The sequence below is a fragment of the Trachurus japonicus genome, chromosome 4 (assembly GCF_045865225.1).
Source record: "Trachurus japonicus isolate A0001 chromosome 4, Traja_1.0".
Taxonomy (NCBI): Eukaryota; Metazoa; Chordata; class Actinopteri; order Carangiformes; family Carangidae; genus Trachurus; species Trachurus japonicus.
In genome coordinates this window covers 28,547,643-28,572,069 of record NC_140910.1, presented here as the reverse complement: position 1 = coordinate 28,572,069, position 24,427 = coordinate 28,547,643, and the positions used below count along the sequence as shown (strand labels likewise).

General features: G+C 41.9%; 1 protein-coding gene across 1 annotated transcript in view; it reads right to left on the bottom strand.

Annotated features, from left to right (window-relative positions):
- Window positions 1-12,800: 12,800 nt before the first annotated feature.
- The window catches only part of adcy1a (adenylate cyclase 1a), a 57,507-nt gene continuing 45,880 nt past the window's right edge, over window positions 12,801-24,427 (bottom strand). Inside the window, exons 15-20 of the mRNA XM_085775092.1 lie at window positions 23,367-23,483; window positions 17,172-17,318; window positions 16,663-16,761; window positions 15,677-15,791; window positions 14,412-14,536; window positions 12,801-13,215 (exon numbers count right to left, since the gene is read on the bottom strand). Of these exons, the coding sequence (XP_085631218.1) occupies window positions 12,886-13,215; window positions 14,412-14,536; window positions 15,677-15,791; window positions 16,663-16,761; window positions 17,172-17,318; window positions 23,367-23,483 (933 nt within the window). The 3' untranslated portion in view covers window positions 12,801-12,885. The remainder of the gene's footprint in view (window positions 13,216-14,411; window positions 14,537-15,676; window positions 15,792-16,662; window positions 16,762-17,171; window positions 17,319-23,366; window positions 23,484-24,427) is intronic.

The following is a 24,427-nucleotide window of genomic DNA, read 5'->3' as shown; positions in this document are numbered from 1 at the left end:
TATGATATATAGCATTATCTACCGCACTATTGATTGATTTCTCGCCGGCTTCGTTGTAAACAAATGCACATGGCCGAGAGGAGGGTTAGAAAAACAGCAGGAAAAGCGACCGGACTTACATAGTTCCTCTTTAATGATCAGTCAGTAACAGCTGCTTCCTCTTGTTACCTAGCAAATCCAATTTGAGAAATTGGATTTAATTTATGTTTAATAGTTTTGCTTCAAACATGACCATCTTGTATTATACAGGATATCCAGGATTATTATCACACCCCAGGCCACATGGTTGGTCACAAAAAGAAAACTGCCCTTTGCCGTTTATCTATGCTACCTTAGCTAATAGAGTTTGTGGGAGCTACTGTTGCTTCAGCATGGACTAAATCATTTTTTAACCCTCCTGTTGTCCTTCTGGGTCAAATTGACCCAATCTGTTCCCTTCCTTCCTCCCTCCATCCTTCCTTCTTTCCTTCCCTTTCCCCTTCCTTCTTTCCACAATCCTTTTTTCCTTCCTTCCTTCCCTTCGTCCTTACTCTTCCTTCCTCTTTTGATCCAATTGACATGATCTGTTCCCCATCCCTCCGTCTTTCTTTCCTTCCCTTCTTCCTTCCTTGAAAGAATCTGTTCCCTCCCTCCATCTTTCCCTTCCTTCTTTCCACAATCCTTCCTTTTTCCCTTCCTTCTTTCCACAATCATTTTCCCTCCCTTCCTTCCTTCCTTCCTTCCTTCCTTCCTTCCTTCCCTTCATCCTTACTTCTTCCTTCCTTTTTGACCCAACTGACCCAATCTGTTCCCTCCCTCCTTCTTTCTTTCCTTCCTTTTCCCCTGCCTTCTTTCCTCCCATCTTTCCCTTTGTCCTTCCTTCCTTCCTTACCTTTTTCCCTTCGTCCTTTCTTTCTTTCTTTCTTTCTTTCTTCCAGGAGGGTTCAGAGAAGGCAGGAGGTTATTGCTTGGGAAAAAAAACGTATTTCATAAATATTTCGCGTTTTGTGGCTTTGTTTTGATGCTGATGCAGCATTTGTATGAGTATTAGTCTAGAAGTGTCATCACCTTTCTCCCCTATGCAACAGATGTTACAACATCAGGTGTTATAACATCATTGATCCATTCATCATTCATCACACATGAACAACTGATAAACTAATCAACTGATCGACATGCCTTAGATAACACATGGATTCACTTGAGGCCAAAACACTTACACACACTTAGGTACAGAATCACGTGTCATCTAGTGACCTGTGTTTACGTCTAGCGATGGATATTTAAAGCTGATGAAGCTGGAGCACATGGAGGCCCCTGATGTGTGTGGTGTGTGGTGTGTGGTGTGTGTGTGCGTGGACCAGTGTTGTCTCCGGTCCCGGGACACTTCGCTGGCATGGTCTGGTTCAACCAGTGTCCTCTCCCGGAGCTGAGAATCAGCAGCCAGGAATGTGATGTGAGCGAGCACAATGACGCTAATCCCCAGCAAAGTTGTTCTTTTTCTTCTCCTCTCCTTCTCACAAGATTTCCTTAATCGGATAATCCATGTCCTATTAAACAGGCAGCGCAGATCATAGATTGAGGTCTGGGAGAAAAACATTGAAACAGAGCCGGGGTCGTTCATGGCAGCAGAGTCTCGGGCCACTCTCACCGTTTTAAAGTTGTGAATGGGGGAAATGGATTTATTCGTTAGACTCCAGCGTCTTGGCATGTTGCAAGATGGTTCACGTGTGTGTGTGTGTCTGTGTCTGTGTAATTGTGTGTTTTGTTGTGTTTCCGAATGAGTGTATATGTTTGTGAGCTTGTGATTGTACACTTGTGTGTGGGAAACCCAGGAAATCCAGGCTCCCATGCGCCAGCATCTATTGTGTTTAGTTTCCTCCTCTCTCTCTCTCTCTCTCTCTCTCTCTCTCTGAGTGACTGTGTATGTGTATGTGTGTGTTGTGTGTTGTGTGTGTGTGTGTGTGTGTGTGTGTTTAGCTGCAGTGCTTCCCTCTCTTCGTTGTGGCTCTAATGAGAGGTAGGAGGAAGTCCGAGCCAGAGGATTGCACTTGGCAGACTGAGCTGGAAACAGTCTCATGAATGGGTCAGAGAAGCTGTGTTCAGTGGGATTTACCATTATTATGTCCGCATGCAAGAGAGTGGAGTTTTCCATCCAAACCCGCTGTTATTTCTCCGCCCCCCCTTCTTTTTTTCTCTCTGATCAGATCTGTGTCAGTAGATCCTTCCTCCCATCACAATGGAACAGTGTGTCCAGAACATGCAGATCCACAGACTTACCAGTAAATAAAGGCTTTACGATCATCATCCACTCTCTCTCCCTCCATTTGGCTCCACTTTCATCTTTATTGTCCCCAGGAGAGGCGAATAAATGTGTGCAGCTGCATATACTAGTATTGTAACCTAGATACTCAGGCGTCATTTGGTTTTGAAGCATGAGCAAACACACAAACAAACAAACAAACAAACTGTTAAGTGGATAAACTAAAGGAGGAGGTGGGAGGGGAATGAATGGTATAAATGGGGAGCACGGTGCACACTTTCAGCGTCTCCACGTGGACGCCTACTAATTGTTTACTCACAAAAGTGTTGGATTAACCTAAACACTGTTTGTTTCTCTAAAGACCTGTGTTGTATGGAGGAGGCGGAAGCTTCAGAGAGAGAGAGATATTTCCAAACATTGGCAAATGAAGCCAAAATTATCCGCATGGCTGGATGATCAGAAAAACATGTCTAGTTGTGTAATTTCGGCGATGGGACGTCCCATGTCTGGACGACTGTAGGTCGCCGTATTGTCCTCCAGGTCTGTTTTTCACAGGGTCTTTTATCAGTTTACTACAGGTCACGGTGATCCGCTCCGTTTTGGAGGTTATTATGACATTTTCTGCGTGTTTTAAGGTGTTTTCTCCCGGCTCGTCACATTCCATCAGTGTGGACACTCAGAAGAGACCAAACATGCAGGAGTGGTACGAGAAGGTTAGTAAGGGTCACTGCTGTTCTTGCACAACGTGGAGTTCAATGACCCCCGTGTGTATGAGCTTGTAAGAGGAAAACATAATGTACGAGGCAAAAAAAAGAATAACAGATCCAAATCATTGATGAGAAGAAAGCGAGCGGGAGGATGTTTTTCCTCCACTAATCAGAAAAACAGTAATCTGTGTTTCTGGCCCTCATCGGAGACCTCGAGGAAATGTTTTGCTTCACAACCTTGCAGAAGCCCGGTTGTGAAACAACAGTTCTTGGAAGAACATTTTCTGGTTTCTGGCACAATGAAAGAATCTCGGAGCTGAATCCTTACATATGGATCTGATAAAAACTCTCAAACAACAATCACGTGCTTTAACACTAAACTGTGTTTTGCATCTGGCAGTGTGAAGCCCCCCGGGAGGCTGAGACCGAAGCAAACAGCTCTGCAGAGTGAAACATCATCATCATCATCATCATGTGTCTCTCACTGAGAATCAGTGTTTTTAGATTCAAACAAGAGGAAACAGCTAGTTTAGTCTAAACGTTAAAAACACGACTCCTTCTTGAGAGAGAATAGTTTATCCGTAACATCCCTTTAGTACAGGTGTCCAAGTCGGTCCAAGAGCGCTGAAGCTCTGTAAGAAATACGATGAAAGGCATCTTGAGGTGAGTTTACCTGGACCGGTGGACTCACTCCCTTTGACCTCTGTCCGATGTACGCACCAGTTATTCATGACACAAAGGTATCAGTTGTTGGTGAGCTGGAGAGCGGCTCTTCTACTTCCTGCATGGATGACGCCATTTTCATTTGCGTCTTTGCATGAGGGAAATATATAGACAATGACGCACTGTGCAAGAGGAGCACAACTGAAAACTCTGTGACGTCCATGAACGCCTCCACAAGTGAGTATAACTGAGGCCTGAGGCATTAAAGAGGCAGTGATGGATGGGTTTTAAAGTGAACCTGAAGGCAACTGAGCTTTTGTGATAATTTACACTGTACTTTACAAGGCGTAAACAGTACAAGACATTGTGGATACAAGATATACTACTCACAAAAAGTTAGGGATGTTTGGCTTTTGGATTGAATTTCAGAATGCACCTAAAATACACTATAACCTTTACAGGTGAACTTAATTTAACCTTCTCTAAACTTTTGAATGCACATGTCGAATTGTTCAATGTTTCAGTCCTTATTGAATAACATGCTGTTCTCTAACAAGGTGATTAACCACACACATCACAAGCACCGTCTGATTTAGTGGTTCAATTGTCATTGCAACGCGTTACTTTACTTTTAATTTCAATAATAAATCAGTGTTGAAATGACCACATTGTGTGCGGTGGAACTCCTTCCTTTCTACATTGAGATGTTTGTTGTGCTATAGCCACCACTATTGTTAGCTTTTGTTTGAGATAAAGAAATTATCATTGCATCCTTCTACTTAAAAGGCTTTTATGATAGAATAGCACTGTAGCATGAACTTTTTAAAAGGACATTCTTGTCAAATATCCCTAACATTTTGTGAGTAGTGTATGTGTCTGTGACATCCATGAACGCCTCCATAAGAGAGTATAACTGAGGTCTGAAGCATTAAAGAGGCAGTGATGGACAAGTTTTAAGGTGAACCTGAAGGCAACTGAGCTTTTGTGATTAACACTGTACTTTAGGGTGTAAACAGTACAAGACTTTGTAAGATATAATAAAGGCCAGTTTACAGTTCGTCAGCACGTGACGTGTTGCTGGAAAAGTTTTTCCCGAACACTGGAAGGTGGAGTGAAGATGGCTGGCTCCGCTTAGAGAAGGGAGGACACAGGCATCACGGAGCCAGACGGTCTCTGCAGGAAGGCGTCGCGCTCAACTCAACTCGGACACATAAATATACAACTTCTAGGTTTGAATGTCAGATTTGTCCGTCACAGAAAGTTACAGACGTTGGTTGGACAGTGGACACAGACCCCCATGCCCCCACCCCTGCTCCGACATCAGAAATGTGTGAGGTTTTCTGAAGCTGTTCAAGCACAAAGAACATTTCTGACGGAGTTTAAAGACTGTGACAGCACCGTGTTAACAACCCTCTGTCCAAAGTCAAACTACAGCCAATATATAAGTCTATAAATTCAAGAGGAGCCACTCATACAACACACTGACTAATGAGAATCAGAAATGTATTCACTCTAAGTTTCAACTTCCTAATTGGATCCTTAATCCTATATTTCCTATTTACTGTAATCAATCATGATTTATCTTTGTGAGGTGAAGTGGGCGACCGCCGGTTTGTGGGAATTGACTTCTTTATTTTTCACGGCGAGGAAGTCGTGGGGTTGTTCTCATGTCGGTGCTGCAGACGTAAGCCATGTTTGATGTGGAGCTGCGAGTTCACCACTTTGTTTGACTTCCACTCACACACAAAAATGTGCTCCCTCAAACACCAGATACACAAAACCTGCCTGCAAATAAATATAAAAAAAAGTGACAGATAGCATCTGCACGGTCGATATACGCACGCACAGATTTCAGACTTTTGGCAGCGGGTGGTGTTTGTCCTCGCAGGTTCCAGCAGGGTTTACAGTAAGGGATGTTGTGACACACGGGGTCACTGGGTAAAGCAGCGAGGGGAGGTGTGGCGGGGGCAACGGGGGGCAGTAAAACTATGGTTGCCCCTGCTGCTGCTGCAGAGTGTCCCGGCCTGATCTCCCCTCGGCTGCTGATGGACGGCCGCTCCGCTGCACCACTGCAGCTGTAAACGAGGCCTGAAAAGGCCCATTTCCGCTCGCTTATCTCAGAGTGTGTGAGTGTTTACGTTGGCACTCCTGAGCCGGGTGTGTTTGATCATATCATGTGAGTGCAGCAGGTGGTAAACACACACACACACACACACACACACACACACATACACACGCTTGTTGTAACTTTCTGGGTTATCAACAGAAAGTGGAGTATTGACATCCTCTGTGGTGATTGCACACAATCAGCATGAATCACAAAGCTAACAGCAGAGGGGGAGTGGGGGGTGTGGGGGGGTTATCATTCACTTGTTGAAAAACACAACCCTGATGGTCTCATGTCAGGGCATGATCTTGTTGTGTTGCCATGACAACCTGTCACTCAGGATGCTCCGCATGCCTTAGCACTTCCAGTTGCTGCACTACACACACACACACACACACACATAGAGAAAAAGACAGCAACCAGCAGCAAACACACACATTTTCATATCACTGATGAATGTTTGGAAGTGGGTTCTTCCTGCAACAGGACTTCACACTCAGCTACACAACAGCACACGCACGTACACAAACACACACACACACACACACACACACACTGATGAAGTCCCCACATTAGTCTTGTTCTGTTCTTCCTCTGAACCCCGTGTTTACATATTTGTTTGCTGAAAAGGCGGTCAAGCAGTGAATGTAAATCATTTATTTATTTTAAAAGAAGCTTTGTAAATTGTGTGATTGCTGTGGCTAACATTACTGCAACTGTTGAGGTGTTTGGCCTTGTGGCACATACTGGTCAATTAGCTCATGTACTGTAGTGTCATTTTGAAATGGCAAACATGTGACTTTATGTCAGATTGTTGTGTCTTATGCAGAAAACCATGTTCAGTGCATTTAAAAAGTGCCATTTTGAAATGCAAAATGTGTGTAAAACAGAAATTTTGGAGACTTGAGAAGAGGTTTGGTTAAATATTTGTGCTTTGCATGTCATTTTAGTGTGTTAGCAATTGGAAAAAACTGTAACATCAACAGCTGTTTACTTGAGGGAACTTAATTGCAGCTGCAGCCGTCTAGACCCTCTCTTGTAAATCCCCCACACTTTCCAGGATTTATCAGGTAGCTACTAGAAGCAGAAAAGCAGCTCCCACCTGATTGGACCTCCAGAGTGTAGCTATAGCCCATTTTGATGGTTATGTAACGGCGTCTGTTCACATAGTTTGATCGGTCAACTGTGATGACATGATCAGATGTCAGACGGACTTAACGAACCGTTTCAACAAGAGCGGGAGATGAATGAAAATGAATGTTGTGTGTTTTCATCTACGATAATTACTGCAACAGTTTAATTTGCTGTGCAGCTCAGAGGCCTCCAGCATCAATCAATACACCTAAAGTGTTACTATAACAGATACAAAACATATATCACTTGATGTCACTGTCCAATCAGAATCAGGTTATAAATAAGGCCACTTTTCACAGATTCAGCGACAACAATAGCCTACTTCAGTTCAATCTATGTGGTGTCTCTAATTTGTGCTGAGTCACTGAAACAAAATGATAAGAATCAATGACTCAGCTCCGGTCAGTGTTTTTCTTTCACCTTTCCGTGGAAGTGAGACATCTTACGTACAACAATGAGAATCATTGATGGCGTAAAGTCCCAGGTGTCATTGAACCTGTATACCTCCGGTGCGGGAGGAAGATGACGTCTTCATGCAAACAGGCTGAATCTGGGCCAAGAGATGACAAAATGTTGTCTATTCATCTAAATACTCACGGTTCCACTGTGATTTTACTCAACACTGACACCTGCATCAACATGTCAGAGCTTCTTTAGTAGAAAAGACCCATTGATCATGATGTAAAACACCTGAACACTGGGCTTCTTTGTTGAGGCTGTTCAGACTTTTAGTGTACTGTTTATATATTGTGCTATACTTTATAAGAAGCATATGTCAAATTGTGCAAACTGATACACATGATTCCTGGTTAGAACTGTGATTTTTTAGTTGTAGAGGTCACAAAGCAGGTTTGTGTTTGGTTTTTTTTGGTAACACTTTACAATAAGGGTCCCTATAATTAACGTTAGTTAGTACATTACCGTGGATGGTTGTAACAAAGGGATGGTTGTAACAGCATCACTTTCACCAATACGGGATAACATTAGAGTTATGTGATCAATATCATGTGTACGCACTAACTCCCTGACATTGCATGTGAATTTGCATGCCTGTGTCAATAAGTGTGTTGGTTTTACAGCCAAAAAACACTTTTTTTTAGGTCAAAAACTAATATTTTGGACCAAGCCTAAAGTTTGACTAGTATCGATACCGTTGATGTTTGAATTAGGTCACTTGTATAAGAGGAAAGAGCAGGTTATTAGGTCAAATATGAGTCATTTCATCAATATTTATTTTAAACCACCATGGTGGTACAGTTAGTCAAACAATGGCTGGCAGGGGTGGGATGGTTGTTACACCTTTTACCTTTGTTGTTTTATTATTGTAAGTGTCATTAAGTGTCACCATCTTTCCTGGATCTGCTTCTGACCTCCTGTTGAAGGTTTCCATTCATCCATGTTCACCATTCATCTGTATTATGAGAAGATGTTCTTTAAGAAGCTTTCTAACGTTAGGATCCATACCACTGTCACTGTTCTTCATTAAGCCATCAGTAATGAGTTCTTTTTGTTCATACTGAACCATAGGAAGATGCTTTAGTGTTGGAACATGCACAATAAACTTACATAGATACATGTTTTTTTTTGGTTTGGTCTCATTTTTTTGTTTGTTTTTAATCTCACTGTTACAATTTACCCCAGGTTGCGTTACAACCTACCCTGGTAGTGGGGTAGGTTGTAACAGTGGCACTCCTTGCATTTGACATCAAATAGTGAATTATGTGATATACTTTGAGAAGTTTAAGGCACTACTATTTGTAGAGGACGAATGAGGGAACTCTGTGTCAAAATTTGAGAGCTCTACCATGAACACACTTCAAGTTATGGGAGCTGAGACAAAAAGTGTTACAACCATCCGCGGTCTCCCCTAATGCATACTGATAACTAATTACATTATTCAACTTTTATTATTACTTAATAATTTATTAACTAACTTTGAGTAGAAAACATTAATTAACTGCTTAATAGGCTACATTAATTAATGTGTTTCCTAAACCTAAGTAATACTTAATAATGATTGATAATATATCTGTAAACAGTTAAAGCAGAAGTAAGCGATCCGGTGGTTTTGGCTAACTTCTTGTCAGCCGATGGAGTTAGCAGTCCCCGCCCTCGTCCCTACGTCACCACATTCACGCGCATCCCTTGGCTGCACACACAGAGAGGACCGCCCCTTTATGCCGTTCTCTCTCCTCATTGGATAAAGGTTGTAGGATACAAGGAAAGTTTTCTCCTCGGCTTACAGCAGAGCAGAGTGACTGACAGACTCGTGTTTCAGACCAAACACTCTATATAAGTGATTGCTGTCGGAAGATATAACTATTTAAGACTTATATTAACACAAACATTCCGCTTACTTCTGCTTTAATAAATGCTTAATAATGTATTGACTAACATTCATTAAGGGATCTTTATTGTAAAGTGTTCGTTTTTTTCAACTTACAACTTCAACAAGAGTTGCATTGATTGATCTTTTCTGTGGGTGAGACTCACTTTTTACTTTTATTTTCTGTACTCATGACATTGTTTTGTTTTTTTCTTTTTTAGTTTGTAACATTGTTTTAAAAACAAACAGTTAATCAATTTGTATTTCATTAAAACAAAATGATTAATTTGAAAGGTTTCAGACTTATTGATTATATTAGAACAAGCCTCGGTAGCAGCACAGTATCAGCTGCTTTCTGCTTCGCTACCTCACATCACACTCACTGTACAAACTTGCACTGAATCCCAGAAACATGCAGGTTGTCACACTTTGTAATCTAAAACACATTGTACAGTATTTGTTTTCTCTGTGTACACACACACACTCTCTGCTGCCATGTTTTTCTGGCGGCAGACATGTTCATAACATCAGTGTGAGGCTCCTTCTAAACAACACCGTTGGACTCCGGCTGACATTGACCCCGATGTTGCTCCAAACTTCTTACATCAGCTACTCTGTTTTTCTACTGTTATGTAACTTTATAACTGGGTTTGATGGCCTCTCCATATGCACAGTGTGTGTTTGTGTGTGTGTGTGTGTGTGTGTGTGTGTGTGTGTGTGTTTGTGTGCATTGTTGAAAATGAGGACAGGAAGGGTGCATTTATTCCTGGAGACACGTCTCCGCTGGCTTTATTTTTATAATCATAATACGTCAATATCATCGCAGTGCAAACACTTAGTATAAAATATCATCTTTAACAAAATTTACATTCACATAAAACATCTCAATAAATACATTTTCAACCCAAAAAAACTTGACAAATATCGGATCATTCATAATATAGCTCTGAAAAAGACTCTACAATGTACAATAATAGCTAGTAATACCTACATATAACAATTCAAACCCGTATCATACAGTATGAAAATATCCAATTTACAGGAAAAATATTGTACATAACTCCAGTCCGTCAACTTTCCATCAACTGTTGAAAGCAGTGTGTATAAAAATCCTCATTTTTCACCTTTTCAGAATCTCAAAGTTAAGCATTCGAGCTACTATATAGACTTTAAATCTATTTCAAATATGATAAGAAGTACAATAAACATTTCAGTTCAGGTTATGGTGTCCAAATAAATCTCTCCAAAAAAATCAACACTTGCCGTCATTTTTAAGTTTACAAAACTGTCAAGTAACAGCTCAAAAAGTAAAAATACAGGCATTTTAAACAAAAGAAAGAGAAACAAACAAACAAACAAAAAATCCACAACAACTGTAGCCACGTAGTTTCGGCTGTGCTACAGCTCAACACCAAAAAGTTTTTGATATGTTTATGAAAATAGGTTGGCACATTTGATAAAACCAGCTACCTGTTGACTACAGCAGGAGCAGGGGAGGAGGAGGAGGAGGAGGAGGAGGAAGGAGGAAGGAGGAAGGAGGAAGGAGATGGGAACCCCCTCCACTCCCCCCACACCTGCAGCCTGATGTCAAACTATCCTGAAAAATATCGTCCTCGTAAAAAGGTTCGCACACCAAGCTCATGAAGAAGACACGGGTCAAAGAAGCACCTTACATTCAAGAGGACCGCTACCTTTAGCGCATGCATGAGGACTACGGTTAAAAAAACAGAGTCACTGTGTGTCCGCTGCTCGGCCTTGTATTATTAATGTTTCATCATCAAAGCATGCATGTAAGAGCCACAGGCTTGCAGGCAGTGCATGCTAGAACAGATTAGAGGAGAGTTAATGGCTGTGGCAAGCCGCACTGTGAGTAGCATGCTATACCATAGGATAAATCATCTGGATTTTGTGTGAGGAAGCCAGATACGGAGGTTTGGGTGTCTCCTCGTTAAACAGCAGATTTACTTTTCTCTTCCAAAGCAGCTTTTATTATTTTTTTCTTAAAAGTTCATAAAAATAGTAGAACAGAATATTTTAAATATAGAAAATATTTCTTAATAAACAAGCACGCAGAAAAAAAGGTTTTTCTCTTTTCTTTTCTTTTCTTTTTTTCAAATATAACCATCCATGAGAAAGGGAATCACACTCACATGATACAGAAAGAAAATAAAATAAACAAATAAAAAATAAAAGTCAGATTCCTAAGGCATGCTTCAATTCCACAGAGATACAGACTGGTGTGTGGCTAGCTATGCACACTCTATTGGCTACATACACTATCAGGTCAAAATAGGATCCAGCTGGCTAGAGCATGCAAAGGAGGGGGGGTATGGGAGGGGAGGGGGGGTGAAATAGGCTGAGAAAGGAGACAAACCGCTTTTATTGCTACACTTTGACAAGGAAGAATCTGGAAGTCAAGCATCACAGGGAAACAGACAGCGAACATGACTGAAATGCAGCAGTGGCATCATGCACTTAAAGACGCCGAGCAGCTCGGCTCAGGGGGAGTGGGGGGGGGGGGGGTCATGTGCCGTTAAGGAGGTGGGAAAAAAAAAAAAAGGGGCGGGTGGGGGCAGAAATGGACTGTAGGTATCAACCGACCCCGGGGAGATGATGATCGAAGGCAAAGAAAGCCCTGTCGTGTGTTGTGTTTTGGCAAGTTTACACCTTCAACTGCCATTTTTTTTTTAAACATTTGGCTTCATTCGCTTTTAAAAACTCATCTGAATTGGTGTCCGTTAAATTAATAAGAAAAGAAACAAAGGCAACAAACAAAATGGCAAGAAACTTATAGTGAAAAGTGGTCGTCGCTAAGGCAACAGCACTGATTTGGTTTTTATACTGAGAGAAAAAGGGTCGGCGTTAAGTTGCTGGAGGAGGATTTACAGATGTGTTTGAGGCTTGCGTGCTACACTATCAATTGTGCATTGTGATGTGTTCATTTTTGTCGCTGATTTTCTTTTTTCCTTGATGTGGTTTTTTTTGGGAGTCGACTCAACTCTGAAACCCCGGAGACGTCCTTGGCCTGTGATTGATTACAGAGTAACGTGGCTGAAGCGTCCTGCATCCTGTTCTTGACACCCAGTGGGTGTGAAACAACAAACGGGGCTCTTGGGGGGCGAAGAGGAGGGAGGGGCTGATCGAAGCCGCCGCCTCAGACTCTTGCCTTCGGTCCCGGCCTCCCATTGGACGATCAGTGTCTCAGCCTCCGTGTGCTGCACAGACAGCAGCAGAAGACGAAGAAGACGAAGAAGAAGAGTGGAGAGCAACTTTTCCTTTCCTCTTCCTTAAAACAGAAGTAAGCAATCCGGTCGTTTTGTTAGTTAGCAGTCCCCGCCCTCGTCCCTACGTCACCACATTCACGCGCATCCCTTGGCTGCACACACAGAGAGGACCGCCCCTTTATGCCGTTCTCTCTCCTCATTGGATAAAGGTTGTAGGATACAAGGAAAGTTTTCTCTTCGGCTTACAGCAGAGCAGAGTGACTGACAGACCCGTGTTTCAGACCAAACACTCTATATAAGTGATTGCTGTCGGAAGATATAACTATTTAAGACTTATATTAACACAAACATTCTGCTTACTTCTGCTTTAAAACAATCTCTCTCTCTGCTACTGCAATCGTGTCGGCGTCTGTGCCGTTTCCCCACCTCCGCTGCCGTTTTTTAAAATTGTTTTCCACGGTTGCCAACGGAGACAGCATCCGTCACACCATCGCCGTGGGGGCGGAGGGAAGGTACCTGGTGGTGCTGGTGGAGGCGGTGGGCTTGGCCACGCTGGGGCTCGGCGTCCTGATGGCGGCGGTGTAGGTGGCGACGGTGGGAGCCGGGCTCAGTCTGGTGCACACGCTGCCGTGGGCGAAGGCGCTGGACCGGCGCTCGGCGACGGCGATACCGGGGGTGTGGGACAGCCTGACGCCCTGTCTGCGCCCCTCCAGGAAGTAGGTGAGCATCTGACCTTTGCCCTTCACGCTGACCTGGCCTCGGCAGGTGAAGTTGTAGTGGTCGGTGATGAGACGGTAAACGTCTTCCGTCACCTGGAAACACGACATGATGATAAGATGCTCTTCCAAGTTAAATAAGAAGTTTGATACCAATTCTACATCTGTACATGACAAGAAGGGTCTGGTCTTTTGAGAAACATGCTAATCATCTTTTTAATTAGATGATAAGATTGACTGTATGTTTAATGTATGAGGGGGCGTTAGCTCATCTTAGCATCAAGACTTCTGAGGCTTGAAGCATTAAAGGTCCAGTGTGTAAAATGGGGGGAAAACCGTGACATCTAGCATTCAGATTCTAGTTTGCAGCGCTCACCCCTCCCGTCGGCAAAATGAGGACAAAAAAACTTGTTTACCACGACTGGGAGTATTTCAGGAGCATGAAGCGATGAGGTGAAGATCTAAACCATTTTATGATATGTCTGCTGTTTCCTCCTCCTTCTTCTTCATTGGTTTGTTTATGAACGTGAAATTTGTGAAACTCGCTCTCTGGCTGACTGGATTTTCCATTCGGGCTGCCGTACAAACATGGCGGCGCAAGATGGCGACACTCTCTAAAGCAAGACCCTTGCTATATGTAGATATAAAAGAATAATTATAAGGCTACGAAAACCAAACAAATTATTTTTTATTTTATTTTATAGCGATTATACACTAATACAAATATAGTCATGGGTAGTATATTTAGATTTTACCAATAAACTTTGCCAAATATTGCACACTGGACCTTTAAAGAGGCAGCGATGGACGAGTTTTAAGGTGAACCTGAAGGCAACTGATCATTTACACTGCACTTTACGAGGAATAAAGATTATAGATAGTATAAGACATAATAAAGGTTAGTTCACAGTTTATCAATATCTCACAAGCTCACTATCTAAACACAAACATCAGTGTAAATGTTGTTTACAAGTTGTGTTTTGATTTTCAGACCACTGAGTGTCAGACCTCCTGCTATAGCTTCTTTATGCTAAGCTAAACAAAACAAAGCCAAAAAGATGCAACACAAGGCAAACAAGGCAAGACTTATTTTCTTATTCAACTTCTTCTTTTTGCACTTTCACTGCAGTTTTTCCTTTTATATGTCATTATTATGTCTGTGTTCCACGTCTTGTCATAATGCTGGTTTTATATTGTCTTTAAAACCAGATTCTCAAAGAGAAACTTATGTGGTTAAATGAAGAGATTAAACAGTAGAAGAAGACAGACGTAGAGTGGGTGCAGTGCTGTACCTGTATCTTTCCTTGTACTCCGGTGCTGTCCATCCTGCTCGCTACATTCACCGTGTTCCCCCAGATGTCGTACTGAGGCCGCCTGGCTCCGATCACACCGGCCACCACCGGGCCCACGTTGATACCTGGAGTAAAGGCAACCAGAGAGTCTACCATATCTGACAAACTGCTTTGTGAAATGATTTATGAAGTGATTATCTAATTATTCTTCATTACTACTCAATGTTTTGCCATATTTGGCTTTTATGTTTTCTTTTTTATTACTGAATTACTGCAGATTAAAACACAGGCCTGTTTTTGGTGATACTAAAAACTCTCAACTTAGAGGGCGATTTCTGCACACACAACTTGATCTAGGCTGAAAATGATATTTCTTTTTACTTTGACACTTTTATCAGTAGCTTGCATCAGTAGCATCAGTGCAGTAGAAACCTGAGTGTAAATATTTAACACTATATCTATTCACTAAGTGTGACAGAAAGACAGATGCATCAGAGGAGAGAGGAGAGCTCATCAAACATGACACCGTGGCTTTTTGATTGGCTGTTTTGATATTGATGTCATGATGAATGGATGATGCACCTGAAGGTGGCGTTCCTTCATCCATGAGGATCTATCAGAGACTGAGATCTGTCTTTTTATTCCTTGGCATCGATCCTATTGATGCTGATATTGACATCTAAATTAAGACTTAGATTTGCAAAAGAAGCAAAAATAAAAAGAAATACCACTAATTGCACCACTGTGATGATGAGTCACTGAAAACCAAAGATACAGCTGCAGCCTTTTCAGCCACAGCTCTGCAGCTCTGGGCACATGAAGGCCAAACCTGACCAGGGTTTGTTTTTCTGCACTTTCTGGAAATGTCATCGTCTCACGCGAATTACCAAAAGTTGTATTTTTTTTTCTGCAAAGTTGGGTTTTTCGCGGAGCAGACAAACATTTGCAGTTTTTTACACATGGAGCCCCACGCCGTCTGCAGACAGGATGGCACTGTGTACACCAGGTTACACTGGGATTAAACAAGGGCTCCTGTCGAAGGCTCCCCACAGGATACCCAACACAATGGAACCCAGAACTTCAGGTCTCGCTGTGACGAGCTTCCTGGAGGGGAGCGCTCTTTCTGTGATGCATTTCCTTACCACACTTACCGGCACTGAGCATCGACAGCGTCCAGTGCAATAGGTCAGGAGCTCTGACGCCGATGTTTATATAGAACCAATATGTGTGTTTGTCCTTTTTTTTTTTTTTTTCTTTTCGCTTACCCACTCTCAGGACAAAGTCGTTGTAAGACTGGTAGTTGATGGCGTCCAGGACGTCGAACATCTCGATGGCGAAGTCGGACACTGTGCATAAATGTGAGGCGATGGACTTCTTTGCCTGCGAATCAACAAAAAAACACACATGTGTATGCATATAACAAGCTGAAGCAGGGTGATATTAGCCTGAGATTGATGGTTAAAGGGATAGTTCACCCAAAATTGAAATTTCACTCATTATCTACTCACCCCTCATGTCGACTAAGGGCTGGGAGAAGTTTCAGAGTCCTCCGTGCCTTCTCTGAGTTACAGGGGGTCTCGGCGTAGCAGTGCATGTCCATATAACGGTTGCAAATGGATACCAACTGTCTTCGTAACAAAAAGACACACCAAAAAACATCCAAATACCTCCATGCTGCTCGTATGTAATGTCCGTCTTGTATTGAAGCCCCGAAATGCGAAATTGTTCCGAGGTATTTGGATGTTTTTTGCACGGAGGACTCTGAAACTTCTTCCAGCCCTTAGTCGACATGAGGGTGAGTAGATAATGAGTGAAATTTCAATTTTGGGTGAACTATCCCTTTAAACCCATTACTTATCTATGGCTGCCACAAAAGAACGCAGCAGGGGTTTTCCTCAAAGTCAAACCTCCGCTGCTGTGACTGACAAGTGACGTTTTCTTTTTTTTTTTTGGCGTAAAAGTTCTGCAGAAGTTGCAGAAAGAGCTCTTTTGTTTGTCAGCTTTGCAGGATTTAAAGAAACTACATGAATGTAGAATATGCTGACGCCACGGGGGCCGGTAATCCCTCGCAGAGGATTTGTGGAGCGAAAACGTGACAGTGTTGGAAATATCAACACCCAGACAACGACTATACCTGGAAAACGCTGTGTGCACTCTGAACAGTTTCAAAACGTGCAAATACACAACAAACACACACACAAACGCACACACAACTCATAAAGGAGTCTAAATATAGCCACTGCATGTGCACCTTGGAGCCAGTTGTAGGAACCAGCCCTACTGCAGCCATGTATGTGCTGCCAATGGTCTTGATTTTCTCGATGTCCCTGTAGCACTCTTTATCCATCAGCTGGAGGAGGAAGGAGAAGAGAGGAGGGATGAAAACAGGAGGAAAATATCACCACTACGACATATTTCAGTGTATCTTCATATACTTTATAGGCTGTGTTGGAAAACGAATCCAAATGCAATTTAAAACCGACTGCGTGTTTGAGTAAATTAATGCTTTATGTTGCTGATTATAGATTCACGCAGGCCAAAAGTCATCTGTGAGTTATTCCCTATTTTGAAGAAGTTTCCCAACCGTGACCAATGCTTATTATCCTACATCAATAAACACAGTATTTTCTAAACCCTCAGTCTTTGAAAGTGACATTAAGGACGTCACGTTGCACCAGAGCTTCACCTCCGGCCTCCCCACAGCCAGACGTTAAAAAAATAAAAAACGGAAAAAGATTTACAGCGGCGAGCGTCACTCACTTCGTCAAAGTCGGCGATGATCTCATTGAGCAGCCTCAGACACTCGACTCCCATGTTGTTCCCGTCCAGCTCGATGTAGAAGTCGTTGAAGTTGGCGATGGAGGCAAACAAGACTCCGACCTGAGCGTAGGACTGGTAGTACAAGTCCTGAAGGGGATGAGGTTTGGTTTAGTTAGTGGTTGGTTTAGCTGCACTACAACAAGAAATGCTGTTTTGTTTAGGACACAAAAATTGCAAATTAATGTTTGAGTATGAAAGTGCTGGAAACAGTGTGTAACTAAATAATCTCATGTCAGAGCTGCAGCACTTTCAACCACATCTCACTGTGATCTTCACTGGATCAAGTCGGCTGAGGCATCATCGCATCTGAATGGGTGAAAGAAAGTGATCGGACCATGTGACCAAAGTTCATCACAGCCTTTTTCAATCACATGGTCCCGACCCGACTCTACTCACTCTGCTCACTTTTACCAGGCAGCAGATCAGCATCAGCTCAAACATATCATGATGTCACCTTCAACTTCACATGGGGCTGCTCCATTATAGAACAAATATCATAATCAATGATTGCTTTGGTCAATATTGAAATCACGATTATTTACTTGATTGTGTCTTTGACTTTGGCCATGGTGCATTCATTAAAAGGTGTTCAGAAAAGAAAATTGAATTTGAGCCCACTGTGGGTTTTAACATTAGTGTAATCACTCATCTATCAGACGATGTAGCCCAAACTTTGTGCAAAATTCTATTTTCGAGTAAATCCGGAATGAAAGTGGGGTAGCTTTTTTCCGCATTGGATTTTTTTTCGCATTGGATAATGCAGGCACACGAATTATGTGTCACGTTGCTCACAATTCATCAGCCACTGATATTGGATCCATCATCCGTCAACCAAACGTCTGAGACAACACACAGACACACACACCGAGCTCGGTCTCGCCCCAAACATTGAATATCCCGCCTACTTGATAACGACCAATGAAATTAGTTTTCCTTACTCAGGTAAACTTGTGCGGCATCTCGTGAAAACTTGTGGAAGGAGACGCGACAAACAGGAAAAACGGCCATGTAACTGAGAACTTCCTTGTACTTTGAAATTTCCCCCTAGTACCCTTCCCATTAAATGTTTTGAGGTCTCCTTAAAATAAAATAAAAATATAAAAACCTATGTTCCATTGTAGTAATTTGTTGAATGAATAGTTGATGTATACAGTGTGTCTTTGACAGATGTCTAAAAATAATCGTTTTTTCCTCATTATATAAGTTTTGACATCATCTGGAGCTAAAAATGAAGTCACAATCAAAAATTCAATTGATTGCAAAACTCCACACACACAGTTGAGGACCAAAAAGAGAAGTATCTGCATTATAAAAGTATAAAACAACAACTAATAGAAATATGACACCATAGATCTCACATTAAGACAACTCTTTATGATTCTCTCCCATCAATCAGAAGTCTGCGGGTTTCACCAGGTACTGTCTACAACTTGATCCTGGTGGAAATGTAACAACAGAGAGGCAGATGCAGCGGACAGAGTCTGATACTGTGGTTGATGTGTATGAAGACACCTGAGCCGACTCCACCTGCTGAAGAAGACAGTGAGAAGCAGTTGAAAGCTACAAAAAGCCGGCGAGCTTACAGATCATGTTGATGATGATGACAAATGAAGAAGCTCCGGTGGTTTCCTGTTTGGTCTGAGACGTTTCATCCCAACGTCATCACCTCTTTCCAGAATCCACAGACCTCAACATACACTATTTTCATCTGAACTTCTCTTTCCACTGGAGAAAAAGTCCCCTTTTTTATGATCTGCTGTGGATTAACAGTGGAACTGATGTCGGCTGCATTAATGTTGGATTTAATGTTTCACTGCTCCGACATCTGTGAACTCTCTTATTGCATATGGTGAACTTCTGCTGGACTTGTTTTTCTTCCTTTATGGTGACCAATATGTCAAACCGATATATTTTTTTACATTTCCTTTAGAAAATGTGTTTCACATGGAGTTTCTCTTCAAGTCTCTTCAAGTGTGTTTGGATGAGATGACTGCTGCTTTTTTATTATTAATTAATCCTATTTATGTATATGCATTGTGTTTATGCACCATTAGGAGTAGCATCTCCAATTTTGTTGTATCTGATACATTGACAATAAAGCTTCTATTCTATTCTATTCTATTCTATTCTATTCTAAGTCATTAAAGACGATAAATCCATTAAAGGGATAGTTCAACATTTTGGCAAATTGGCCCATTGCCATAATCGCTATAGTCATAGCAGTAGGTTCATTACCTTTAATTGTAGGTGTAAGCTATTTTCAGTACGGCGGAGCACAGCAGCTGACTGCTCAGAGCTACGCTATGGAGGCTAACGGAATTTCTTGGTTTCCCTCATCAAACTCATCAAATACAAAATCCCAAAACTCCACAGCGCTTTTGTAGACAAGTTGTGACCTGCACAACCACCACGCTGTGAGATAATGACGGAACGATACGAAACGGAGCCGTTTTAGAGTTAAATTCATACAAAACCGCTGATGCGTGTTGCGTTCAGGGACAGTTTTTCAGCAAGCAGTCTCCGTATTTACCCTGTATTTACCTCGAAAACGGCTCCGTTTCGTATCGTTCCGTCATTATCTCATAGCGTGGTGGTTGTGCAGGTCACAACTTGTCTACAAAAGCGCTGTGGAGTTTTGGGATGTTGAATTTGATGAGTTTAATGAGGGAAACCAAGAAATTCCCTTAGCCTCCATAGCGTAGCTCTGAGCAGCCAGCTGCTGCGCTCCGCCGTACTGAAAACAGCTTACACCTACAATTAAAGGTAATGAACCTACTGCTATGACTATAGCGATTATGGCAATGGGCCAATTTGCCAAAATGTTGAACTATCCCTTTAAGTGTGTATCCACGTTTGAATTTTGATAAAAGTGCATTTTACATAAGATGCTGCTGGTTCTAATTCTGGGTCATTCAGAAACTTAACATCAGGATGTAGTCGGACCAGAGCACTGGGACTTTTCTGGCTCCAGTTGAAGCACTGATCTGATGCTGCTGCAGAAACTCCTCAAAACTTGGATAAATAAAACCAGAGCTATGGAAGGGCTGTCTGTGAAATATATGTGTATGTGTATGTTTGTGTTGGGTGAACTGATGTTCATAAAATGATGCTCAGCAAACGATAAAAACAAGAAATAGAGCAAACAAAGTTCTGCCCGCCGCTGTGAAAAGCTGCTCATGCGCTGTGGTTAGATACAGCGCGGCCTAATAGCAGGTAAATGTTGTGTTGGAGCAGTGAAACTTTGAATTCCAGGCAGCAGAGTCCCACTGCGTTGTGTTATGAATACAGTGTATGGGTGAACTTTAGCCCAGAGGAAAGAGAGGAAGCCTTTCTATACACTGCCGCTCCGTGGGGTCACCAATGTGCCGGAAACATACTTCCTGTCCCCAGTGTTTACTAGTCTGAGCCTCAGATGATCACTGCATCGTCTGATGCACAGCCCGTTGATTGTTGAGGGATAGGAACAGCTTTATCTTTTTATTATTGTTACCGAAAACCATGAAAAGACCAAAACCAACAATGAATTTCACCGACTAGCCCGCGCCGTCTGTGCGGCCACAGCCTGCAGATGTGTTATAATGTACGTATAGCTGCTCTGGCCTGGACCTCCACTGTCATGCTGCTGCATCTGAGTGACTGATACATTGCTCCATAGTGTTCTACATGTTCGGCGTAGGAGTCCTGAGCATGCTCAGTGACGTCTGCTCCACATAAAAAAAACCTGTTTTAGAGGAAACTACAGATATGTTTTTATTAGCTTTTGAGTAATAACGGAGTGCAGAAGATAAACATGGGTGTTTGATCTCTACAACGCTCAGTTGTGTAACGTCTTCTGTGTCAGTTGTGAGTCATCGGGGGTTATACGAGCCTGAGGTCAATGTTTAACGGGACATCTACGTCACAACCTCGGGGCACGGAGTTTAAAAAAACGGGGGCATTCACCTGGAAGACAGGGCCTGAGGTAAAGAGTCAAGCTGCATTGTGGGAAATGTAGGAAAGGGAAATCTGGAACAATCCTACATCTGCTGGTTTGTATATTTGTATATTTAGTAAACCATCGTCCTGCTCTCGGGCTCATTATGCTACAATTGTTTCACATTAATATGCTAAATAGGCTCAGTTCTGGCTTTGCAACATCAAAGCTGAGCCCTGATCATTTTTATAGTTTTGTTCTATTTACTCACACATAAACATTTCAATTATAGCAGCATCGCCCCAGTGAATATGGGTCTTCATTATGTGAGATGATAGAAAGAAAAGAGACTTGTTTCCTTGCAATAACATACAAAACTGTATGTATTATCCTATATGTAGCAGGAGATAAAAATAAGAACTAAAATTAAAGAAACGTTTTCTTGCTGCAAAAAGAATGCATATGGTTGCATGAAATTACAAAATAAATACATTAAGTGTGACTTTGCATCTTAGTTTCGTTTCTGAATGTGTCGTGCAAATATAAATAGGAATATAAAAACAGTTTGTGGATGGTACTGGTGACATTAACACTAGATTAAATGGATATTAAAATGTCCATACTTTGATTTCGCAGCATAAAGAATCTGGACACAGCTTCTACTGTTTACAAACCAAGCTTGTCCTCATGAGGGGCTGTGCATTTCCTGGTCCGCAGGCCAAAGGATGTATGTTTTCATCACTTCCTCAGCCAGGGGGTGAAAGGGATGGAGAGGGGGTGGGGGGTAGGGGGGCAAGGAAGGAACCAAGATCAGTGGAGGGGATGTTCATCAATCAGTGGATACAGACAGCTCACACTTCCATTTTAACACCACAACACATGTTCAGGGAAGCAGAGCCATTGTCCTTAAGAGAGGGTATTTTCCCACATTGAGAACCGAACACCACACGGACACCGAGAGAGTGTCTTTCGTAATACGGCAGGACTACGGCGGTAGCGACTACTAAATCAAATTAATCAGCTTGACGTGACGTTTAAGATGTAAGATCAAACATCACATCAGCTGATAACAACTGATTCTCTGATTTATGGGTCAACAAATGTGCAGAAATGACAGATTTTGAGGCAACAAGCCGGGAAGATTGAAAAGGTGCAACGAAAAACTAACAATCTGCACATGGCTGTTCCTGTAACACTCATCTCAGCTACAACTACATCACACATCTCACAACTTTTGATCTTAATCATCCACTAGATGAGATCCAGACAAACAAAACGTTACCTCCACCTGCTCAGGAATCATTCACTCCATCATCATCGGACTCTGTATCTTATTTATAATGACAGTGAATGGAAAACAAATCTACATCATCAACACATGTTGAAGAAGAATCTGTTATTGATACTAAAAACACCAAATATATTTCGTGACGGCAGCAGAAAATACAGATGTGAAACTTTAGTGAAGTCATTAAAATCCTTCTATAGTAGTTAGTGCAATGTTTTATCATGTTATCATGTTTTATTATAATTTCTGACTACCAAAAAACATTATGTCATGTCTTGTCTTTTCCTTTCATATCAGTGCACTCTCACTGTCATAGAAGGGAGACAATCGAGCAGCGATGTATATTAATATTTTGGATGTTTCAACATGCAGTGCTTTAGAGCTTTAAAGACCTGTTGATGTCAGTGGTTGCGTCATTCAAGCTCAGGTCAAGGTGAATCTAATCAGTATCTATCTAACCAGCAGATAATAAGCCAAGAGTCTCATTAAACTTGAGCAGTAACAAACTGGTCTGGAATTGAGGTTCCTATATATATACGTATATATAATTATGAGATAATAATAAACATGGAACAATAATGCTTTGAATATAATTAAAACATTTGAAATATGGCATCACAAAAAGGGGAAATTCTGCTGCCACTGTTTTCAGAATTTTCTCTAGTTTTTGCTTTTTGTTGTAAAAGTTAGATTCTGACATAAAACCTCTTTTAACTAACAGGTAACAGGTAAAACATAAAGACAGAGTGGAGAGGGGGAACCACTGGCTTAGACGTCTACAAAGTGTATTTTTTCCAGCTGTCGTTTGACCTACAAATCGGTGGAGCAGCACCTCCTGTTTTGAGCCTGTGCCGACTTCACAGGCTCTAAACTCCTTGTCAGACCGATGATGATCCCTGTTGGACGAGCCCGGACATGACTGTGGGATTCTCACCATGTTCCTGGGGTTGGACATGAGGAAGTGTTGAGCCACATGAGCCGGCAGCAGATTGAACAGAATCCTCTTGTTGTCCAGCTTCACCTTCTCCATGTCATCTCGCTCCTCCTCCGCCTGGACGGGATGGACAGGTGGAGAAGAAGGAGAACAAGGAGAAGGAGGAAGAGGAGAGAGAGGAGGAGGTGATATGAAACTGATGCCCTGTGGTGGAAACACAATCCCTCTTCATTGTAGCTCAGAGCCACAATGAGCTCAGATGTAATTACTCGTCCTTATCACTAGAGGGAGATAATGATTTGCAAACAAGACAAACGTTCACTGTCATTCTTAAAATAGAAACACTTTCATGAGCCACTGGGACTGTACAACAAGACTGTGCATGTAAACACACAGCTACACAACACAATCACACAGGAAGAACGCCTCATATCAAACACATTTCTGCCTAAAACTGAAACTTAACTGCCAGTGCAATAATATTGCAACCTGTTTGATGAATATTTAATATTGAGTTTTAATTTTTTGGGGGGTGAATAACATTATGTTAAGACATCAGAGTGAGTTTAACACACAAAAGAGATATAAAAAATGAATGAATAAACCTATTTACATAGCGGAAGGAACTGTCAACTTGACATAATCACTACTGCAGCATGAACACACACACATACTATTAATAACAATAACCCACACTGTAAACAACGCAGGAAAATTATACTGAATAATCAAGACTTGCTCTGACAGTAAGGCTGATACTAATTTGATGTTTAAGAGCTAACCCTAACCCTAAAAAAAACAGTAAACAACATATCTGCATGAACAAGACACAAACTAGAACCTTAAAAAAAACATGAAACATGACTTTAAAAAACGGGTTGAAATATTGCTGCACTGCCATGAAACGGCATATATTATGTACAGACACTTTTATCCAGAGTGGCTGAGTTTTCTGCTTCACACTCACAGAGATTCTGCGTCTTTGCCTAAAGACACTTCAACGGGAGGAGTCGGGGAGTAAACCACCATCTCTACAGCTAACGACCGACCTGCGTTAGAGC